The sequence below is a fragment of the Echinops telfairi genome, unplaced genomic scaffold (genome assembly GCF_000313985.2).
Source record: "Echinops telfairi isolate 266 unplaced genomic scaffold, ASM31398v2 ScPeMD7_3533;HRSCAF=4204_0, whole genome shotgun sequence".
Taxonomy (NCBI): domain Eukaryota; kingdom Metazoa; phylum Chordata; class Mammalia; order Afrosoricida; family Tenrecidae; genus Echinops; species Echinops telfairi.
Genome location: NW_022107431.1, coordinates 62,195,323 through 62,218,518, shown reverse-complemented (window position 1 = coordinate 62,218,518; position 23,196 = coordinate 62,195,323). Strand labels below are relative to the sequence as shown.

Here is a 23,196-nt window from a genome sequence, read left to right as displayed (position 1 = left end):
TAGGTTATAAGCTATGGGAAGTCTTATGCTTTTAGAGAAACGCTTCTCAAATTGGTACACATTAAAGTACTTTAAAGGGTGCTAGTTCTTATAGCTCAACATTTGAACCATGTGTTTTCATGTTGACAATGATCTTAAAGATTAATGTAAGTATTTCTGGAACCCTGGTTAAGTACCTAAGAGGTAAATATTGCCACCTGTGTTCAGTGTCCACATGTGCATAGCATATGTGTTTGATCACAAAGCACATAGGGTACATAAACCACATAAAGTCGTCTAATGATTTCATGTCATTTCGGGACCCTTTGCAAAGGGCTTTCTTTCATTTTTTAATCATTTTATTGGAGGCTCTTACAACATTCCACACATCAGTTGAATCCAGTACATTTGCACCCATGTTGCCTCATGCCAAGGGCTTTCTGGTTCAATTCACAGGATGGTGGGGGAACTGAGGCACCATGTGCCACTTGCTAATGAGAGAATGTGTATGGAAATAGTATCACATTCTTGCTGCAGGAGCAATTTCCTTTCAGCAAAAATTATCTGTTACTTTATATTAATGTTTTTAATTTGATTTTTATTGGTTTTATAGGAGTTTCTAAGCATTAATCTATTTGATTTTATAAGACCTATAAGTATGAGGAGCTCTCGCCTTCTTTTATGTTTGCACATATTTTTACCTAACATCATAAAACGAATTCAGGTCAACACTAGGGGGTGTATGAGACTCTCTTCCCTTGAAAGTTAACTATATATGCTACAGTTCTCAAGCCTGCAAAACCCCAGGCTAGATCTTTTCTGAACTTCGGTACCTGCTGTTTCCCTTGACTTGAGACAGTGTGGAAACATTGTCCAACAACTCAACACTGCTCAGAAAGAATGGTCACTCTGTTCCAGACTCTCGCTGTGACTGCATCAACCTACCTTTAATTCTTGAGTTGTGTTTTCGAGGCCGTACAGCATTTTATAGGGAACGGGAAGCGGACCGGTGAGGTTGATGCTCAGGGCCATTTGCTCCAGGAGCGCCAGGTCACGGAGAAGCAGCCCAGTGCACGCGTCTCCACAGACTGCGGAAGGGAAAAGACTATTAATTCTGCGGAACACCAGGCAGACGCCCAGAGAGTTCAGCGACGAATGATTTCATGGTCCATATATCTGTGAAAGGCGAACACAGTCTAGTGGATGGCCGTTGAAAAGAGATGAAAAGAACAATAGCAGAATGGGCGGGTCACTGCGCAGAGCTTGACCTTGGGAGATGCTATAGTAAGGACTAGTGGAGAAGCAACAGGTGTTGTGGAAACTGAGTGTATTTCAGGAATATGATGGGCGGGTTAATTCCTAAAACAGAACAGATCCTACACGTTTCCCATGAGCACTTGCCAGAGGAGACAGGAAAAGAGCGAATAAACTGTTTCAGGGTGTGCAAATGAAGGCAAGCATGTGCCGTGAGGCTGCAGTGTACGCTCTCTGTGGTAATTTTGTTTCTACATAGTTCAGGCTTCCATTTTCAAAAATTATATAAATGTTCAGGTTAACAGCTATACAGCAGAATTATTACTTTTTAAATAAAATAAAAAAACATAAAGGTGTTCTTTTTGAGGATGTAAAGACTTTCCCCCTGATATTAATTTATTGACTTACTTGCTAGCCAGATCTTCCTTTCCCACTCATCAGCACCTTGTCACCCAAGATTAGATGTGACCCCCCCCATGGCCCACGTTAGTGACGAACCTCGTCCAGCCATGGGAGCAAATGACTGCGAGGGGCAAGGAACACTTTCATTCTTTAAGCAGCCAAGAGTGATAATGTTCATTCTTTAAGCAGCCAAGAGTGATAATTTTTCAGTGAATAGCAGAGGAAGCTATTCAGCTTCGGTGGAGAGGGTCGGCGTGCGGAACTGGTGGCAGAGTTAGCGATGAGGACACTGGATCGCTGTCCCTTTGTGCTGACATGAATGGCGTGAATTTCTGAAAGTGCACCATCCTGGGTTTTCAAATATATATGTATATATGCTCAACCTGAACGATATATAAACTGCATATAAAGTTCAAACTGATATATATACACAAGTATATATTTATTCAATATGCATTCATTTTATTCAATGTGTTCAATAATCAATAAAATCAATGTGTTCAATATGTATTGAATATGCAATTCAAATTTATTCAATATAATTATCTATATTACATATAGATATTTTTCATCTTGAGATTTTTTTATTTTGCATCAGGGAATAGTGAGTTATCCTTCTCCATGACAAATGGCTTGTATGGATGAAATACATCCATGTTATACAGCTTTAGTTTCCATCGGTACCCCACAGGTAGACGCATCTGAGCTATCTGCATGTTGGAAAGGAGGGAAATATATGACAAGGAGAAACACTGAGGTCTGGAACAGCTTTAGATGATGTCTCAAACTGGCAAGAATTCAATTACCTCTCTAAATAGTACTCCCCTGAGCTGCCTAATGGAGAGAAAACCATTAACTAAAGCTTGTAAACAAAGCAAAGTACTACAGAGGGTGATTTTTTGATAGGACAGCAGTTAGAGGTGAGTTACAATATCCCTTCACAGGGATTCAATGTCCCCAGTCGGCTGGTTTTAAAAAAATACATCAGCTCCTTTCAGGTAACACCTGCACTGCTGAGCCTCACTTGCAGGGGCATTCTAACCCCCATGCTTTAGGAGCTGAGTGCACAAAGAGGTGGGAAGGACAGTTTGACGTCTGTAACTCCAGGTGCGTTCTCTCTTACTCCTCCTGATCAAAATGAAGGAGAATGATCCCTAAATGAACACGAAGTAAAAGCCAGAGGGATTGTGGCTATGCCTTCTCTGCTTCTCAGGGTCTTGGTCTACTTCTAATTCTGGAGAAGGTCCAGGGGTCCAATTTACAAAACAGAAAAACAATTAAAAAAAACATAGGAAACACACCATAGAACACAATTCAGGGTCAAATTGGCCATGCCTAAACACCAAGATCCATCCTATGCTTCTGAAACATTGGCAGCCATCAGAGTCACCTGAAGCACTCTGGGAAACCTCAGAGGACTGAAGTGCATTCAATCCTGATTCCGTGTCTGCTTTTGAAGGCCAGACGGATGGTCTGAGGATGCTCATTTCTCACAAGCGCCCACGTGGCAATGATACAGCTGCTATAGGAGCCGAGTTTAGAATAGTGATCTGCAAAGCATATTGAGATGTCTTGCATAAGCTTGGGTGCTAGCCCAGATTTAGTAGGTCAGAATCTGCATTTCAGAAAGAACCCCTATGTGCATTGACATTTCAGATGCATTGTGCTTGCTCAGTGCTTCTCCGTCAGGTAGAGCATCAGAGTCCGATGGAATTTATAAAACATGGACACCCGAGTCTTTCCACTTGTTACCTCTAGAGATTCTTACTAGGTTTGTGGGAGGGAACAGGTGACACTGTTTGCTAAAACTCCAGGTAATTCAAATATGCAGCTAGGGTTAAAAAAAATCAGAATGCACAGGCTCGAGTTGGGGGCGCCTGAAGAAAAGGAAAAGGCGAGAGAAAGTGAGAAAGTGAGTTGACTGGCCAGGAAACTTCTTCACAGCAGAAGGAGATAAGGTGATTTGATGGGGTAAGGCCACGGAGACCCAGGGTAATATGTGAAGATCAGGCGAAGGGGAACAAAGCAATTATCTTGTGATTGGAAAAGCTGAGAGTGACGGACTGCTGGAGGTGACTGGTGTGGTGTCTGCATGAGGCACCATGGGAGGTTTGACCCTCGGAAGAGATATTGGCAAGGAGGAGCAGGAAACATAATGATTCAGAAGAAAGGAAACAGAAGGATTACTAATCAGACAAAGGTCAATGACAAGTCTCTGGGCCAGATGAAACAGCGTTGCAACTCCTCACAGGAGAAGAGACGTTTATTTCCATTTCCTTTGCATCTGGGTTGGTTTTATGATTTACTCTGACCAACAGAATGTGGTCAAGGGATATTGTGTGTTCTGCATCCACCCTCCTCGACACCTTGTCTGCGAACAATGTTAGGCCCGACTCCTGGGGGATCAGTGTCCCTGTGAGAGAGGGAGCGGCAGGGCCAGCTAAAGACCTGGTGGATGTGGGTCCATTTTTGACTCCCACGCGTTCACCTATCACCCCAACAGAACTGCGCAACTGAGTCCATCCAAATTGTCAACCTAAGAGCTGTGGAGAAATATCCTAAATTGTAGCATGGACACACTGCATAAGGGACAGACTTGCCTGATGTTTCGCATGTATGATTTAGAGTACGGGGTAAGATTGTGAAGTTGTAACTCACAGAGGAAGAGCAAGCATTAGTACAACTTCTCCATTTCATGAAGAATTATAATGCATACTTAATTTTATGCAGACTATTGTTGCTATGTCCCATCATGTCAGCTCCGATTCACGGCACCCTATATGCCACAAAATGAAACATCCCTGGGCCCTCCCCGCCCTCCTAACGGCTGTCTGGAGCCCACAGTGGCAGCTCCCGTGTCAGTCCATCTCCTTGAGGGTCTTCCTCTTTTTGAAGACTATGAACGGTCTTCTCCCCACACAGTGCAGGTTCTCCACTGTTTAAAAAAATTCCATTTGACTTCTAGTGAAAATGCATTTTTGGCAGATGTTCCCAGATGTAAGCAAACAGTCTGCTCTTGTTTTACTTTGAAGCTCTTTCACTTTGAAAGAGACTTTTTAACATGAAGTCTCACAATACTTTCTAGAGCGGTATGTTCTCCAAAAATCTTTTACTACTCCTTTCTCTGTCATTTATATCGCACCTATTTCCAAGAAGGTATTGAGTCAACTTGTTAGTGGTATGGCTAGCGGCTCCTTGCTGATGGTTCTGGAAACTTCCAGGGAAATACATCTAGAGTTGTTCTCAGTGTTTGCTTCCTACAACAGTGAGCCAGGGACCGGAAGGCAGAACTGCTTCTGATGTGCTGCGATATCCCGTAGAGAAATTGGTAAGCCACGATGCCAAGAGGCAAGCTGAATACTGATTTCTCTCTCATTATTCTACCCCTTGCCCATCTTAGATCCTCATCTTCAGTTGTTGAAATGAAAATGTGTTTAATTGCTTTTTCAAAGACTCCTAGATCCCATTTTCTGTCTCCGTGTCCAAGGTCTATTATGATCCCCACGTCCCACATTTGCCTTGTGGGGAACAAAGCACAAGCACATTTCCATAAATGAAAGGTAAGTTTTATAGCATGCTCCAAGTAATACACCAACATCCGCCCAAATGGGTCAGAAAGACTTATGAATGTGACAGCCATGGGAATTTTTCAAAATTCTCTGAAGCAGCCTAATTCATGCAGTTATACGGTGAACAGGTAGGGGATAGTCCTTTCCATTAATGGTTTGCTATTTTATTCTGACACAAAATGTTTTATTTATACCACAAATTACTTTTATTTGTCCTCAAAAAGTCTGAAGTGTTTGGCAGCAAGCATTGGAAATGCAATATAAATGAAAATAAAAATTATTTCTCTCTGATAGGGCAAAGGAGCCCTGGCAGCACAGTGATTACGAGGCAGGCTGCTAACCCCATGGTGGACCAGTCAACATCACGAGATGCTCCCTGGGGACAACGGACAGTCTACACCCGCGAGGATTTGCCGCGTTGGAAAGCCCACGCGGTGTTCCACTTTGTCTTGACTGCGTAAAATTTGAAAGGCTACAGAGAGATGCAAAATTCCCATGATGCAAATCACTGTTCTTTCATAAGGATGCAGTTAACTGCTCCGTGATAATTAATATCTATCTTATAAGCAAGACCACCCCCAAATGACCTCTCCACACTACTCTCCCCTTTCAGAAATCCAGACAAGGCTCTAAAGTGAGATCCTGCCTAAAATGTATGGGAGAAGGAGCAAATACGTCCAGACTATGATTATATTTTCCATGACTAAATGTTTTCGAAGCTTTGCCTGTAAAAGTGTCAGGATAAATTTGTGTCTAATAGTAACAAATGCAGCACTAAATTCTGATCATTATAGCTGGGCACATGGAAGGGGCAAATCATGCAGCTGATATTACATATCTTTCTGTTAGCAATTAGTGCAAAATACTGCATTTCTGCTGGAGTCCCCCATGCATAGTAACTACTGGCTGGCTGTCACAAAAATTCACACACTGCATCCAAGCCAAAGAAGATGAAGTGGAAAGGAGTACACTGAATATTTTTAAAAGGCCAAACCTATTAACCAAGATTAGGTAAAGATACATGAATTGTCTGCTTTAATCAGATAGGGATAAAAATCAGTTTATATACCTTTTTAACGAAAGATGAAGCGCGCGCGCGCGCGCGTGTGTGTGTGTGTGTGTGTGTGTGTGTCTTCAGATGCATTCCATCACTAGTTCTCTAAGTCTGGATTCTAGCTTCTCGCTTTCTACCTTCACCTTCAATAAAACACTTTTACAGGAACATCTATTTAGAGTTATTCTATATTATTTAAAATAAATATATTGTATATTTCTTCTGGTCAAACACAGTCAGACGGCTTTTTTTTAAAATCTGCAATTTCTTTGTATTCAAAGCAGAGCAAGTTTGGTTCATTATTAAACCGAGACTGCTTCTTAATCTGCTAAAAGGGCTCTCTCAGTGGGTTCTACCCAACTCTTATCCCCAACCACTGAGATCGTCATCTATGACTCAGAGCATCATCATGTGTCACAGGACTGTGCTGTAAAGCCTCAGGGGAAAGAGGAGGCATTCTGCTCCCATAAAGATTCATAGCTTCGGGACCCACAGGGGCAGTATATATATTACTCCATGGAATAGGGTCATTATGAGTCAGAATTGATTCGATGGCAGTGAGTTTGGCTCAGTCTGGAGGTAAAGAGGTGGCTAAGAAGTCACCGAATTTGTTTAACAAAACAGGTGTGGAAGTTGCAAGCAGGTGAGCTGAGGTTGCATTTAGGGAGTTCTTAAAGTGTGGCTTTGAAGAACAGGGCACATCCTTGGGCAAGGTGACTATGCCAAAGACACTGCCTTTGAAGAGCATGCAGAGAGAAGGCGGCGTCTACATGGCTAAGATGGAGGCAGCGGAAGCACTTGAAGATCAGTTGTAGTTTGATCACATTTACCTTCAAAAGGACTGTTTGCCTTAAAATTGTCAACCACATTCCCCCATTTTGTCCCTCCCTGCTCTCATAGGGGAAGCACTAACTTCCTTGAGTGATTTTATTTCTATTTATAAATGCATAGTGCTATTCTAGTGATGCTATCAAAGGGCCTCTGCATCTTTGTGACCAAACCTTGGACGCCACTGCCTTTTCAAAGCAACAATCTTGTTTGCATCTTTGCTGGTTTTGTAAAAGTAAGATAGAAGTTTAGACCTAAGACTTCTCCCAGGGGCTGGTTGGTGCACACCTCACAGAGACCAGGAGAGTGCTGCCATTTGGCTAGGTGAACAGCAGCCCTGGTTTCACCCTTGGGCTGCTAATGACAAGGTCAATGACACAAGTCCACAAGCTGCTCGGCAGGAGAAAGACAGGACCAGCTGCTCCAGAGAGATTTTGACTCCAGAGCACTGTCCAGGGTTGCTATGAGTTGGAATCAACTGGGTGGCAGTGGGTTTGGTTTGGGGTTTGGACTTTAGGTTGTAAGTAAAAATAATACACTTCATGACCACTTTGGCAACATCGGAACAAAAAGCATCATCTTATAAAGTGTGGCTATACATCATGGGACTGCTATATCCCTCGTGCCTCATCTGCAGTGATTAAAACTATGAAGCAGCAATTTGGTATTTGTAAAATGCTATTTCAGTCACTCTTTATGGGGTAACATCTTGTCAACAGCTACTAATTGTAATTCTGCTCTCACAGTGTCATATATATTTACTATGCCACTCATAAACTCCTTTAAACATTACACACGTTTATTTTCTGAGCGAACTGTTGGCCTGCAGACAATGAGGCAGGGACACATCCAAGCACCATGTTTTACAATTCAAAAATTTATCTTTAAATAAATAATGGCTCTCTTGCTCCTTCTCAAGTTTCGAAGAAGCAAGTGGTTGTTTTTATTTTCTAAGTGACTCGTAAATTATGAATGAGGGTTGCGAAAGGAAGATGCATTTTTATTAACCTATCTGCCTAAGGAGACGTCTTAATCTGGCATAGTGCTTGCTACAAAATAACTATCCGGGAGTCACCCTCATGAATAAGGGAAGAACACATTGCACAGCTGTCCTAAATGAGTCCTTGTACACAAGGGGACGTGGCCTCGAAGGGTATCCGCACACCCAGGCGGCGTGCCTTTCTCCCTAATCGGGGCCTAGGACTCCACTGGACACTCCCTGAGCAATAAGAATCTGTAGTAACGATCTTACATTTTGAATCTTGGAGCAGAGTGTCCCAATGCTTGACTGAAGATTTAAAAAAACTGTTCTGGTGGACCTTATATCTACTTTAAATGGATCATTTTTCTATTGTTAGTTGACTTCATCTTTATTCTCCATCAGGGTAAAATAGAAGCTCTGCAGACGCAAATGAATAAAAAGCTGCCTCAAGTCTTGCTGAATATGTTGGGGGAAATCAAGTTTGCTTTCTGTGTCTTGCATTAGAAGCTAGTGTAACCAAACCATGCATAAAGAGTCTATGGAGGGTTTCCAAGACTATATGAATGTGCGCACCCACTCTTGCCCACCTCCTAAAAAAATAAAAAGGGGTCTGGAGGACCAAGGATGATCATGGCATTATCTCAAGTAGTAGAGAAGAATCTATAACTGGCTGTATCATTAGCCTATCGTTTATTGAACAAAGGACACAAAATTGGCCTGTAGAAATCGAATCACTCAGAGCAAATGTAGAAATCGAATCACTCAGAGCAAATGAAAGAAACCGTGTAGGCACTTTCCTTGCCCCTCTAAGTCCTTGAGAGGGACTTGCATGTCGCTGCGAGACGCCAGCGAGCACGGGCGGTCTTCCTGGGTCCGTAACAGTGATGTTCTTGCTCGTGGTTTTCCCAGTACACAAAGGTATGTGCCCTGGACCACAGAGTCTCTCATAATGAGGGAGCTGATTCCACCCACCCAGGCCCCCTGACAGCGCTGTACTGAGTCAATGGCAGTGTGCTTGGAGTTGGGACAGGAAATACAGTCGAGGCCTGCTGACCCTTAAGTGCAAGGACTGCATTCTCTTCTCCTATCCCCAGGCATTATAAAATGTCCACTATGTTCACTTGTGATAGAATACGCCCTGAAGGTCAAACACACCTGGTGAGTCCATTCTTGGCCTCTTGCTCCAATTTGGCTTGCAGATGCAGAAAGACATTTGGTATTGTGTTTTACGAGGGCTGAAGATCAAGTCAGAGTTGTGTGCCCTTGTCAATGTGTTTTATTTTGTTATCTCATTTCAAAACTAGGAGCAGAAATGGGGTCTTGGAAAGATGAGTCTAAAATTGGCGTTTTGTTCCAAGACATGAACAGATTGATAAGATCAGCCACCAAGAAAAGCATGAAGAGCATCTCTGTAAACATTCTTAAATTCAGTGGAAGGAGCACTAACGAGGAAACATTTCTGGATATTTGTGGAAAACACGACACCTTAAGGGTCACTAGGAGGGAAATCTACACATAATTACCAAATAATTATAAAAGCTTCAAAAAGAGGTCTAGACCAGAGGATGTACATTGGTACAGATAGCAACTGAAAACACAGGGACTCCAGGACAGACGACCCCTTCAGGACCAGTGGTGTGAGGGGCGATGCCTGGAGGGTGGAGGGAATGTGGGGTAGAAAGGGGAAACCGACTACAAGAATCTACGTATAGCCTCCTCCCTGGGGGATGGACAGCAGAGAAAGGGCAGGGGGAGACGTCGGACAGTGTAACATATGACAAAATAATAATAATGTGTCAATTATGAAGGGTTCATGAGGGAGGGGGAAGTGGGGAGGGAGGTGGAAAATGAGCAGCTGATATTCAGGGCTAAAGTAGAAGGCAAATGTTTTGAGAATGACGAGGGCAACAAATGTACGTATGTGCTTGACACATGGGTATATGTATGGATTGTGATAAGAATTGTACGAGCACCAAATCAAATAATTTTAAAAAAGAAAAAAAAAAGAGGTCTAGATATCAAAAACAGTCCACTAATTTAACAGAAAAATCTTGTATAGCAGAATCACTGTTATTTTATCCTCCAGAAGACTAGAATTTCCAGGACCTAGAGACAACAGTGAATAGCATCTCTTTGGTTGGAAGTACGTAGCCCCGTGGGGCAAGAATACTGTGCTATGAGCACTCTCACCAAAGCCAAACCCAAACTCACAGACACGGCGTCAATTCTGGCTCCACGTGACCCTCTAGGACAAGGCAGAGCTGCCTCGGTGGGCTTCTGAGGCTGTAACTTCACGGGAGGAGACGCCTCATTCTTCTCCCGCAGAGCGGCTGGTGCTTCGTGACTGCACACTGCGGATGCTGTGGTCGGCAAACCAACGAGTAACAACAAGGCTACCAGGCTCCTCACAGATGTTACAAGGCTAGTGTGATACTGTAATCAAAGATTGTCACCTTTGCTAATGTCATGTGCAGCACTGGATATTAGAAATTCATGCACGTGACAGGAATAAATGAGTTAAGTTTGCTGACAATAAATTTGTTGAAAATACATCCAAAACATTGATCCTCAGCAGAAAAAGAAGTAAAGCAATGTGACTTTTTTAAAGAAAAAAATAAAAATTATAGAATGCCAGTTTTGTTTAAAAGAGATGTTCAGAAAATTACCCCGTCACTTCACCTCAGCTTTTAGTTTTTATTATTATTTCTATTGTTTTCATTAAATAAGTTCTTTTTATTTCAAGTTTACTACTAAATAATTGATGCCTAAATAGGTCAGGTCAGAACTCTAATAATAAGCATATGTACATATACACTTGTTAAATAAATATATCTAATTAACTTAGAAACAACCTTAGAATTAGTTAGATTATTTTCAGTCTACCTCTTTACTTATCATTAAAATATTTCATGATAGTTGGGAAGAATAAATAGGTATTAACTACAAACTGAATATATTAGTATATGTGAAATGTCATATTTAATCTCTCCCACTAAACTTGACTTTAAAATGTAATCAAATGCAATGCATTCAGATAATTGAAATATAAAGAAAAACAATTTATTTCCTTATTTTCCCAATGATACCTATCCTTCTGGCATATTTCTTTAACCAGTTGTCACTGGTAAGTAACTGTTAATAAACTGGAGTGCTGACAAAACTTTTTAAAATTAAAGCTCTATTAAGATTTATATATGTATATAACATTAAGGTTAAAAATAACAAAAACAAATTCCCCAAATGTATTCATATATTACAATTGGCAAATGTTGAAACAAAAGTCCTAACATATTTTATTTTATTTCTGTTTGCTAAAAATTATGAAAATTAATATAAACTTCCTTAAGAAAAGTATACTACAGCATATCACCTTCCTACACTTATAACCTATTTTCTTAGTATAGACATAATGTCTCCAAATTATTATCTAATTACTGATATTCGATGCACTTTCAATATAGCATTACAGAATCCAGAAATCTATCTATCATCTATCTATCTATCTATCCATCCATCCATCCATCCATCCATCTATCTATCTATCATCATCTATCTATCTATTTTAATTAGCAGCATGCTCTCCCTTTATTGCCCCTCTGTGTTAAATACTGGCTTTCATTTTTGCTGCTTCTAGATTCTGTGGTCCAAGAGAAAGGTATAGAGCAGCGTGCTCAGAGATTTCCTTAAGAGCTGGGAAAAGGAAACAGCTGTCATCAATCAAGGTATAAAGGGCCTGTCCAGTTGGTTACAGATTCAGGAGGACTCTAACAATAATAGACTTAGATTTTTAATCTGTCACCTAGGCAATGGCAATTTGAGACAAAAATGCAAACTGTGTGATAAACAAAAAATAAAGCCCACTAGAGGATGCCTTCAGGAGCTTCAAAGACCTGACTGAAGCCTGCCTAGGAGTTTCTCAGCTGCTCTTGGCTCAGCAGGGTGGCGACAAGAACAGCAGGTGATCAGTAGAGGAAGGTGGATAGACAGAGTCAGAGGCATGAAGAAAAGCACAAACTGTTGCAATACGGAAAATAAAAGCCACTCTTTCTCACTTGGCAGCAAGGCAGAAGGGAACCAAAGCCCCTAGAGCTCATGGTTAAGTTGGCATACGTACAAACACACTCAGCACCCTCCCGTGCATGCCAGTGCTGGCAGCCGTCACACTTCTGCCCGGTGGCTCCAGGTCGGCACGTGCAGAGCCCAGTGACAGGGTCACATGGGACAGGAAGTGAACCGTGGGGGTCACACTCACATTCCTGGCAGGAACCTCCTGGGCTGCTTGGATTTCCAGTATAGCCAGGGGCACACCTGGATTTAAACAAAATGTAGGAGGTTAAGAACAAGCCATTTCTCTAAGTTTTGTGTGTGTGTGTGTGTGTGTTTGAATGGCAGAAAATTGGTATTAAGAGTTCATAGAACAAGGACCAGCAAACTTTCATCTTGAAGGGCTAGATAGTAAAGATTTTTCTCTTTGCAGGACAAGAGGCAAACTAAAGCCTCTTATGCAGAAATTTATATAACAGGATGAGATTTGGGTATATTTTTAACAAATGCAATTTTAAACAAAATAAAAATGTATAGCAATTATTTGGTAATTCTTATCTACTAAAAAGAAAAACATTCTTTTTTGTGGTATAAATTCATATTTAATGAAATACAAATTTAGGGCTCCTTATAAAATTGATTGTGAATGCTTGTGAAAAATTTGTTGTACCTGTAACCAATATTCCAACTTGAGTATCATCTGGGCACGCAGACAATAGCCAAATTTGGCTCATGATCCTTGGTTTGTCCACTGCTTTTCTAGATCATAAACTTTTCTTTCAAGTTATCTCTCTCTCTCTCTTTTATTAATGATGAATAAAATGATATATGAACTCCTGGGCTTCCTACACTCATGTATTTCAAGAGATCAAGTTCACTGAAAAATACAACCCATTGGTTTTACAAATGAGCAAAAAGAAGCATATTAAGTGGCAATCTGATAATAAAGTTTGCAATTTCACTCTTCTGTTGGTCTTTCCTTCCTGCTACATCTTCGTTAAGATGAAGTTTCCCTCCGGTGTCCGTGGGAGAAAGCTAGTGCTATATGAATACATTGCGATGACACCAATTTGAGAAACTAGGAAGGGCATCAGGTTGGCCTGGCTCATGGTACAATCTTTCCAACTGCTCGCCCACCCACTCTTCTATCTTTCGTCTAAGCAAGAGATTCCACTAAGTCATGAGATTCGATCATTTACAAGATGTTAACAGGGTCTTATGCTCTGATTTTCCTAGGACAGCCTCGGTTTACGGGCTGTCCTAACATAATCAACCAAAATACTTCGTGCTGCTCTAAGAGTGTCCTGGATAGGACAATAAATAAATATATTTAACCAACAGTTCTAGTTTTTGTGCAAGATCTGAAGAGAGTAGGCAGTTGGGGTCTAAAGCTATAAACGTTGGCCAGGTAATTCTCGGCCATCTTCACTAGCCTCTCCAAACCAAACTCACTGCCATCGAGTCAATGCGGACTCATAGTGAACCACTTGTGGGTTTCTGAGACGGTAACTGATCATGGGAGTAGAAAGCCCAGTCTTTTACCCAAAGAGTTGCTGGTGGTTTCGAACTGCTAACCATGAGGATTGCAGCCCAATACTTAATCACTGTGTAAATCTTTAGGGCTGATGGTGAAAGAGTCCTTGGGTGATGCACAAAGTTAAACAATTTAGTACAGCCTAAAGGTTGGTGGTTTGAAACCATCCAGAGGTGCCTGGTAATCCAGGCTGGAGATCTGCTAAGAAGAGTCATAGCTTTGAAAACCTTCCATGTGCTCACCATGAGTCATAGCAGACTTGGCCATAACTAGCGACAATTGTGAAAGTAACTCACCTGTGATGGTCAGAAAAGGCAAAACAGGATGAGAAGTATTTATAACACCAGGCTAGTATGCATTTATGTTTGTAATTGTTATCTTCTTTCCAGGTAGAGACTGCAAATGCTCAGAAAGTGTATCACTGACATAAGCAGACTTTAATTGGCTTTTAACATTTACAGGTGAGATCATTCGCTTCTAAGTAGGCTAAGATTGCTTAAATGCTCCACGAGTTTACTATAAAAGTGAGAAAGAGTAGGGGGAAGGCTGCTACATTGCGGGGCTGCACACGATGTTTCAGCAATTTCAGACCTGGGCTGATGAGTTTTTAGTAGGTTGTGAGGTGATTTAAATAACTTAAGAAGCTCTCAGAACCAGAACAAATCTATTTGAGGGTTATGATAAAAATTTAACCAAGACCTTTGGTTTAATTTAGGTGAATAAAAGCAATTTTCCCGGAAAATGTAACTTGATCATTTACATGATATTGGAGATGATGAACACAGACCAGCAATAACATTTAAGAAGTACAAAAACAATTCAAGCCATTCATAGCTGATAGTGTATGCCTCATTTTGTCTTTATGCGATGTGGATGTCAAAGCTTACTGATTAAACATTAATGAATACAAAAATATATTTCTCTATAATCATGCTTCCTTAAGATGAGAACTGCCATTTCAATCCATGCTCTCTTTGATTGTGGAAGCATGAATTCAAATGGACTATATATACTTCAACATCTTTCACCATCACTTAATATATAACCCTCTTGATATCCAGATTATAACCATATCCTGCCGGTGTTGAGAAGGGCACCAAGTGAAGATTAGCCTAATCATAAACACCAAAGCACACTGGGAAAGAGATGATTCACACATATATTATAAAAATTGACATAATGTAAAATGTCCAAATTATATATGTATGATATAGACATAATCACATATCATCTAAACCTTAAACACATACACATATATACACACTCATGAAGGACCTCCAAAAGTTCATGGGGAAATTCCACTATCATTTATCCCAATTTCTTCACAAAATTTCCTGAAGCCCCTTCACATGTATGTATATTTCTACAGATATATAATTTGGATGTATATAAGTTTATTTGAGGGCAAGTCAATAGACTGTTAAAAACTCATAAAAACTTCGATTGAACAAAACGTCAAAATGTGAAGTATCGTTTAGTGCTATGTGCCCATCCTCATTTAGTCTATGCTCTTCGGAAGCCAGGTGTCCATTTCTCAGGTTGATCCTGCCCCCAAAGGACTCTGCGCTCTTCCCTGTAATCTACATTGAAGCAATCATTTGGCATCCTCAAGGAGCCCAAATCCTCGGAAACAGTCTTTGACATTTGAGAATAAAACGAAGTCTGAAAGGGCAAGATCAGGATCTAGTTTCCCAACACATCTCATACAGGACAGACCCTGTTAGCCCCCATGAACGAGCTGATAGAATATTGGGATGGGAAAAGTAAATTCCTCCGCACAACTTTTCTGCCCAGTGCAGTTGTCAATTCTCTTCTAATTTCCTCATGATAAGCCCACAAGGTTGCCCTCTGTCCTTCAAGAGAATCTATCAAGATTATCCCTTCAGACTCTCCCAAAGACAGTCTGAGCTGACCTCTCCACTTAGAATTTAGTAGACCAGAAGACTTTCTAAGAAAGATACTATTTTGACTGGACCTTTTATTCTCTTTTAAAGACATCATAACAAGACTAAGATAAGTTTATTCCTGAGAGAATCTGTCTGCAGACACCCACTGATGGTGGAGACATGTTAAACACATTTGATTGGGAAAATACTTGTATACAGGAGGAGGGGCTCTGGTGGCAGAACTAAGTAAGCACTCAGCTGTGAATAGAATGTTTGGCAGTTCAGACCCACTCTGAGGCTCTACAGGAGAAAGACCAGGTAACTGGCTTCCCCACGGATCAGGGGGCGGGGACAGCAACCGCCACAACAAACCCTACCAGGTAATTCTACTTGGTCCTAGTAGGAACAGACATGATGGCACTTAAGGACAACACAAGCACACAGTCCCTGTGCATCTAAATCGACTGGATGGCATCTAGAAACAAGTAGGTGACAGGAGTCTGTCATATAGCTGCCGGGACAGGACCCCCCAGACCCCCTGCCGCTAGGCTCTTCATCCTGACAGAAGTGGGACTTCAGCTACCTCTGCTACGATAGATGAGAAAAGTAGAGCCATCTAAGTTAGTAGAAGTAACCTAAGTCCGTGGATCTTTACAAAACTTTTATATGGTTAGCCACTATTCTAAAGTTATCATGTATCAAATAAAATTAAGTTTAATAATTAATGTTGTTCTTTGTTATGTAGAGATAATATCTGAAAAGAATTAAAAGTGAGTTTTGGTAAGTTTGCCAATACAGGATGCTCACCTTGTAGAAAATATGGATCAGAATAATATTAATTACACCCTTGGTAGACTGTCAGTGTGGAAATATCATTCTTATTTTACTATTTGAATTACATTTTGTATCCAATTTAATAGCTATATACACATATTATCAGATCTTGTAAGACGTACCGTGAGAGAAAGTATTTAAATGTTACTGCTTGTCTGTTGAAAAGAAGAGCTGAATAATAAACACTCTGTTGTTTGGGTAGTACCAATGAAAATTCTTGATAACACTTGTATTCTGCATTATGTATAGACTGGCTAGTTCAGTGCCTTAGTGCTCATATGCAGTTATTGTTGGACAATAATAGACAATGGATTCAAATGAAAATCATATGGCCAGCTTTCACTATTGGCAACTACAGATAAGGAAATTGGTTTTTATTTGTATATGGTTTTTATTTGTGTATATGATATCCATATAGATACCCATGTATGTGTGTGTATATATATACAGATTAAAACAAATTAGGTCATTGTGAAGTGATTTGGAATCATGGAGGAAACCCATATATAAGTTGGAAGTAAACAACATCTTACTTTGGAGAAAGTCTAAATATAGAAAAATCATTTTGAAGGCATTTAATTAAATATGTTAGGGGTAGGAGTATAATGAGATTATGGAATGATGACTATTATGATCCTTTACTGTATGATCTCTGTGTACTGTTAGTTTCCATGTATCATATCTCAATGCATCCTTGACCTTCATACCTTTCACAGTATTGCCCTTCATATCCCCGTGGACAAGCAATGCAGCGGTAATCATTGAGGCCTTCCATGACACAGGTAGGGCTGAAACTAGAAAAGAAAAATAATCATTGCTTTTAAAATACTTTAACCTGCTATTTATTAAATTAGGCATGCCTATCAATTGTCAGTAAGGACCCCCCATGGCTTTGTGCATTAGCCGTTGGGCTGCCAAATATAAAGTCCCTAGATAGGACCACAGGAGTTAGCATGGATTCGACCACAGTGGATGTGGTTTTACTCGGTGATCCATTATCCAGAATCCCTGGGTGAGGTGGGGGAGGGCAACATTTTAAGTGCTTGGCTGGTGACTGAAATTTGGTTATTGGAACAACCCAGTTTGTCTTCAGAAGACCTGGTGATTTGCTCTCATAAATACTACAGCTTAGAAAACTTTTAGGGAATTTCTTCTGTCATCATCTGAGATACACTCATCTGAAATTGACTTAAGGATGCTCAACAGTGGCATCAACCACAACCATCATTAGATGATCGCTGAGTGGTTAAAACTTTGAAATTCTAATAATTGTAAGACAGTCATGAAAATATTAAACATCTTAAAAATGCATATTATATTTTTACCCATCGAAAGAAAAACACGTCAAGGATGTACTTTTGCCTGATAGCTGAAGCAGTATTAAAAAACTAACTTTCAGTTAAGAATAAACAAAATAAATAAAGGCATAAAAATGATATCTTTTTCCCTTGGGAATTCATCTGAATTGCTACTGGCATTTCAACACATGAAATGCGAACAAATGTTTCACTTAAAAGAGTGTCTTTTCTAATTTACATCAGAATCCAAGGTATTTTTTCCCTTTAAACACCAAGTACTATTATTAGTGTGAAGAACGAAGAAGAAAAGCCTTCTCACACGAAGAGGAATGACTTACTGTCTACTTTATGTACTTTGTCTCCCCCCACCCTAATAATTCGATCTTCAGTAACTTGGCCTGTTTCTTCCCTACAATGCGTGTAAACCTCACTAAGCCTGCCTTGCCTCAGGATTTCTAATGCTCTCACTCTACAGATACAGACTTAGAAAGACTTGAAAGTTAAACGATGCCTTTGTGGTAGTAAGCACTGCTCACTCCTACTGCATAAAAATGCATGGTCATTAGAAACTCAGTGGGGAAATTGTGGCAAAATGGTGCGGTGCTTTCAACACCACTTTCCTGTTTGCCGGCCCTGCTCCATCGGCTGAGGCTGAGAAAACAATAAGGTGAACAGCACAGAAATAGCTACCACTGGACAGGTGTCAGTAGGTCCCTATTGTAACTATCGTCTCATGCATTAAATCAATAGTGCAGAAAAGAATAATAAACTCTAACCTTTGCAACATAGGTAAGCACTTAAATCAATCTTATGTTGCCTTCATAAAACATGGACCTACAAAATATAATTGACACATTCTGTCATGTTTAAGGTGTCCTCATGGCCTTGTCAGACACAAGGTTGGTGGTTCAAATCCACCAGCCACTCCATAGGAGACAGATGAGGCTGTCTGCTGCAGTCATGATTGGCAGCTTTGGAAACCCTATCTTGGGTCACTGTAAGTCACCATTGACTTGATAGCTGTGGGTTTAGTCTTCTGGCTTGGGCAAGCTTGCACTCGTTGGTATAAAGCTGATGCTCAGTGCATGCATGCACCTACAAACACACACACACACAACCACACGCATAAAGACACTTGGAAACAGGTGTTTGACAGATGAAGTGAAACTCTCGAGTGCTAGCGTAATTAAATCTACTCCTTTACAGGAATACACCCATTGCAAAGCACAACACACGGAGGCACTACTTCTCCCTCAGTAATTGCTAGGCACAATTTTTAAAATCATGACATGATGGCAACTTGAGTGCTTTCCTTTACTCTCACAGACAAACCTCAAAGCAAACCCACTGCCTTTGACACGATTCAGACACACGGGGAACGGCTCCGTAGGGTTTTCTTGGCTGGAATCTCTATGGAAGCAGATCTCCGGGCTTTTCTTCCCTGTGGGGTGGGGATCAAACCTCCAGCCTTTGGTGCAAATACTTTGTGTAACCCAGAGGTGATACATAACAGAACTTATTAAGAGATAAGTAGAGCTTGACTGATGACAGAACAGATTGATGACAGAATAGTTTCTATCACAACTCCCTTATGCCTTCTGAATTCTCCTACTGTGTGCAGGCACACACAGAAATCCTTGCGCTTCTTGATGGTGGCCTATGCCCCACCCCCTTCAGCAGAATTCTAAAATCTATGTGTTCTGTCCCTCTGTGCTATCTATCTGCTGGGGAACTACGAAACAAAATGGGCACTTTCTGCCCTACTGGTGCTGTCGTATGGGTAACCTCAAGAACTGACACCACTCCATTCTTGTTTGTCTGCTTTTCTCTCTCAATTCCCTGGTTCTTTTTTCTCGGCCTTCTTCAAGGGATCTACCTCTTGTCCCTCATCTATTAATGTACTTCATAGTTTGTAGATCCTGCCTCACTTCTTCTTCATACCTTTTTGCTTCCAGTCCCTTCTCTCTGTCCACTTCCCCTGCTATCTTACATGATCCTATCTAGTCTTCTTGACATAGGTTTATGGAACTAGAGCTAATGTGTACAATTCAATAGCTCAGTCATATTACGAAGGGTTGTGCAATCATGATCACAATTCACTTCATAACTTTTTTTTCCTTCTGTGGCAATTAGTGTTGACTCCCCATTTTCCCACCCTCTCCTTCAATGCCCCAGGTAATTATTGTTATTTTACTTACTGTCTTCATAAATCCAGGCTTCCCTATACAGTCAGACATACAAAACAAGGACAAAGAACAAAAGGAGGACCCAGCAGCAATGCTCATAGAATATAGGGAAAGATCGGAATGTAAGAAAAACCAGAGGATATTAATGATTAGGATCAATTGAAAGTGGGTCCAAAGGGAGACCTCAAGACAAGGTGTTACATTCCCCTCAAAGTGCAGCTGCTAAGAACCACTGGACGTGCTCTTGCATATCTACCCAGGTAATCCACACCTTTCTATCTCTTCTTCTGATTTCCAGGCTGTTAAATAGCACTGAGAAGGAGTCCTGGTTGTACAGGGAGTTACACAATGGACTGCTGACAAGGTCAGCGCTTGGAACGCACAAGCCACCTGAAGGAGAAAGATGAGGCTTGCTGCTCCCTCAAAAACCTACAGTCTGTTCCCTTCTATCCACAGGGTTACTTTGATTCAGAATTGACTTGATTGTTTGGTTTTAGATAAGATTACATACTTAACTTTCTACTCTAACCACTCCTGAACATTTCAGATTTAATGTTTTGTTTGTTTGTTTGCTTTGTGGGGGGGGGTATCCTGATTGTTTAAAAACATTTTATTGGGAACTCTTACATATGTTATTACAATCCATAGTTCCATTAGATCAACCACAATTGTACAATTGCTGCCCTCATCATTTTCAGTACATTTTCTTTCTTCTTGAACTCCTTGCTCCCAGTGTACCTCTCTCAAAAGTCCCTTCTATAGTTTCCCCCCTCTAGTCAATTGCCACTCTCTTCTTTGTTTTTCTGAGGAACAATCAGCCAACTTTATTTCCTTTCTCTCACATTTTTCATCTATCCCTTCCTCCCAAACTGCTGGCTCCACATCCACTGACACGTTTGCCTTACCAAGCTGTACTACTCTGTTGCCTGAAATTGGTGTTCCTACTTCAAACCGTCAGAGCGAGCCTTGAAGATGAAGTCAGATTCCATCATCTGTCCTCAGACTTGAAGTCTTCTATGGACTTCTTATTATATTTAATCTTCAGGAGAATCCTTGACCCCATAGACTGCTACCTTTCCTGAAATCATGATGGTCCCAACAGTGTAAGGTTTGTTTGTTTGTTTTTTGCTACCTACCAAGCATGGGCCAAGAATGGGGTCCATCTTGAGCCATGGCACTTGCTCTACCACCAGGACTGCCACAATTTTCTCCATTACTTAATCAAGTCCTTGCACAAACTCACTGGTTAGGCAGCTAGCTCTTCCTACACCACCCTGTCTAAAATGGTACTCAGTCACCCTAAATTCACTTGCCATACTTTATTTTATTTTTCTTTGTAACACGCATCTCTATATTGCACATCTATCTGTCGACCATCTTACTGTCTTTTTAGGTGTAAGCTCTAGGAAGACAAGCTGCTTGGACAGTTTTGTTCATTTGTTATATCACCATCAATAAGAAGGATGCCTGGCAGAAAGTTACTGAACAAAAGATACAGGCTTTAACTTTAAGGACCCCTGATGGTAGTGGCTTATGAGTTAGGCTGCTAATCCCAAAGTCAATAATTTGAGAGCTGCCCCATGGGAGAAAGCTGTGGCTTTTTACTCCCATAAAGAGTTATAGTCTTGAAAACCCACAGGGCGTGTTCCACTCTGTCCTATAGCATCACTAAGAGTTGGCATTTACTCAGTAGCAGTGGGCTAAGCTGAGTTACTTCTAGGAATTGACAGTTTTATATCAGGGACAGAAATCTGCAACTACAGCAAAAGACACATATCGTTGATTTTTTATTTACACTCTTTTTATTAAATGTTCCATTTCTTCTGAAAGATTATTTGATTGAAATAATCTTGGGAGATAACATCTATACATACTAAAAGCACAAAAGATATGCTATTTTATGAGAAGAGGAAATACTTTGAGATGGGCCTTTAAAAAAATAGATGGAATTACAGAGGAATTGTCTCAGGGAACATTATTAGCAAAGCTTGTAATAGTAATAGCAAAGGATGATTAGAGAGGGGCAAGTTCATTTTAGCTAGACAATTGCAGTGTGGAGAGCATTGAGCCCAGCAAGGTAGGGAGGTAGATGTCGGGCAGCAAAGAATCATGTGCTGTGTTAAAAGCCTGAACTCTTCCAGTATTGCTGATTACCAGGGAGTTAACTGAACATTCATGGCAACCCCATGAATGTTAGAATAGAAGTTTACTTCATTAGGTTTTCAATGATTTATTTTTAATAAGTTGGTGGCCAGGCTTTTCCTCCAAGATGCCTCTGGCTGTACTAGATCTTCCAACCATTTGATTAACAGTTCATTAATTTAACAATTTGCATCACCCAGGATGCCTTTTCTTTTGTGGGCAGTGGCAAATTGCTTAAGATAGCCGAAGATTCACTACCACCATTTAAAGACATTTACCCTATTTACTGTGGTAAGAGATAATGAAGACTTTAATTAATGTCCTCAGAGGTGGTGGATAATTACTCAACAGGCCCTACCATTGACTTCTCATTGACTAAAAGATTAGTCACTTATGTAAGACATCTTGGCCTCCTCTAGCTGCACCGGAGAATCCATATTTACAGCTTAGGGAGAAGCGTCTCTCTTCCTTGTCCTGGATGATTTCTTCACTCCTCATCTTAATGTTTCTCACCATCCACATGTATAGGTCTGAGCTTTTTAATTGTCCCATATGTTCCAAATTTTAGATATTAATATTTATAGGTTATGAAATCAGTTTGGTGGGTTGTGACAGAAATTTTTTTAAATGGAAAATAAAATTAAATAAGAGTAGCAGTAATATACATAGCATAACAGTACATTTTCTGAAAATGTGTTAACCATTTTATTGACATTGTAAGGAGCCCTGGTGCCAAAATGGGTTATGTGTTAGTCTGCTAACCGAAAGGTCAGCGGTTTGCATCCACCCACCACTCCAAGGGAGACAGAGAAGACTTTGTTTCTGTAAAGATTTACAGTCCTGGAAACATGAAAGGGCAGTTCTACTCTGTCCTATACAGTCACTGTGAGTTGAAGTGGACTCAATGGCAGCACATTTGCAGTTTGGTCTTTAATCATTTATTGTGTTATATGTAAGCCAAAGCTACTGCCAATTCTGTAAGTTGATATTTACCGTTAGTGACCCTATTGGTCAAAGCAGAACTACCTCACAGGATTTCCCAGGTTGCAAATCTTCAGGGAAGCAGATTCACAGTCACACAAGTGGCTGATGGGTTTGAACCACTGACTCTTTGGTTAAATCAGAATATTAACCACAGAACCACCCGAGTCCCTGTATTATGTGTAAAGCAAACCCCCTGCAATTGACCCCAGTTTGACTCAAA

The 23,196-nt window shown here is 40.6% G+C and overlaps 1 protein-coding gene across 6 annotated transcripts in view; it reads right to left on the bottom strand.

Annotated features, from left to right (window-relative positions):
* LAMA2 (laminin subunit alpha 2) overlaps window positions 1-23,196 on the bottom strand; it is a 671,264-nt gene that overhangs the window by 162,514 nt on the left and 485,554 nt on the right. For 5 of the 6 annotated variants that reach the window (XM_045294657.1, XM_045294659.1, XM_045294658.1 and 2 more), the window contains 3 exons: window positions 17,074-17,160; window positions 12,183-12,376; window positions 925-1,067 (listed from right to left, as the gene is read on the bottom strand). In XM_045294657.1, coding sequence (XP_045150592.1) covers window positions 925-1,067; window positions 12,183-12,376; window positions 17,074-17,160 — 424 coding nt within the window. The remainder of the gene's footprint in view (window positions 1-924; window positions 1,068-12,182; window positions 12,377-17,073; window positions 17,161-23,196) is intronic. The other variant, XM_045294663.1, reaches the window with a different exon arrangement.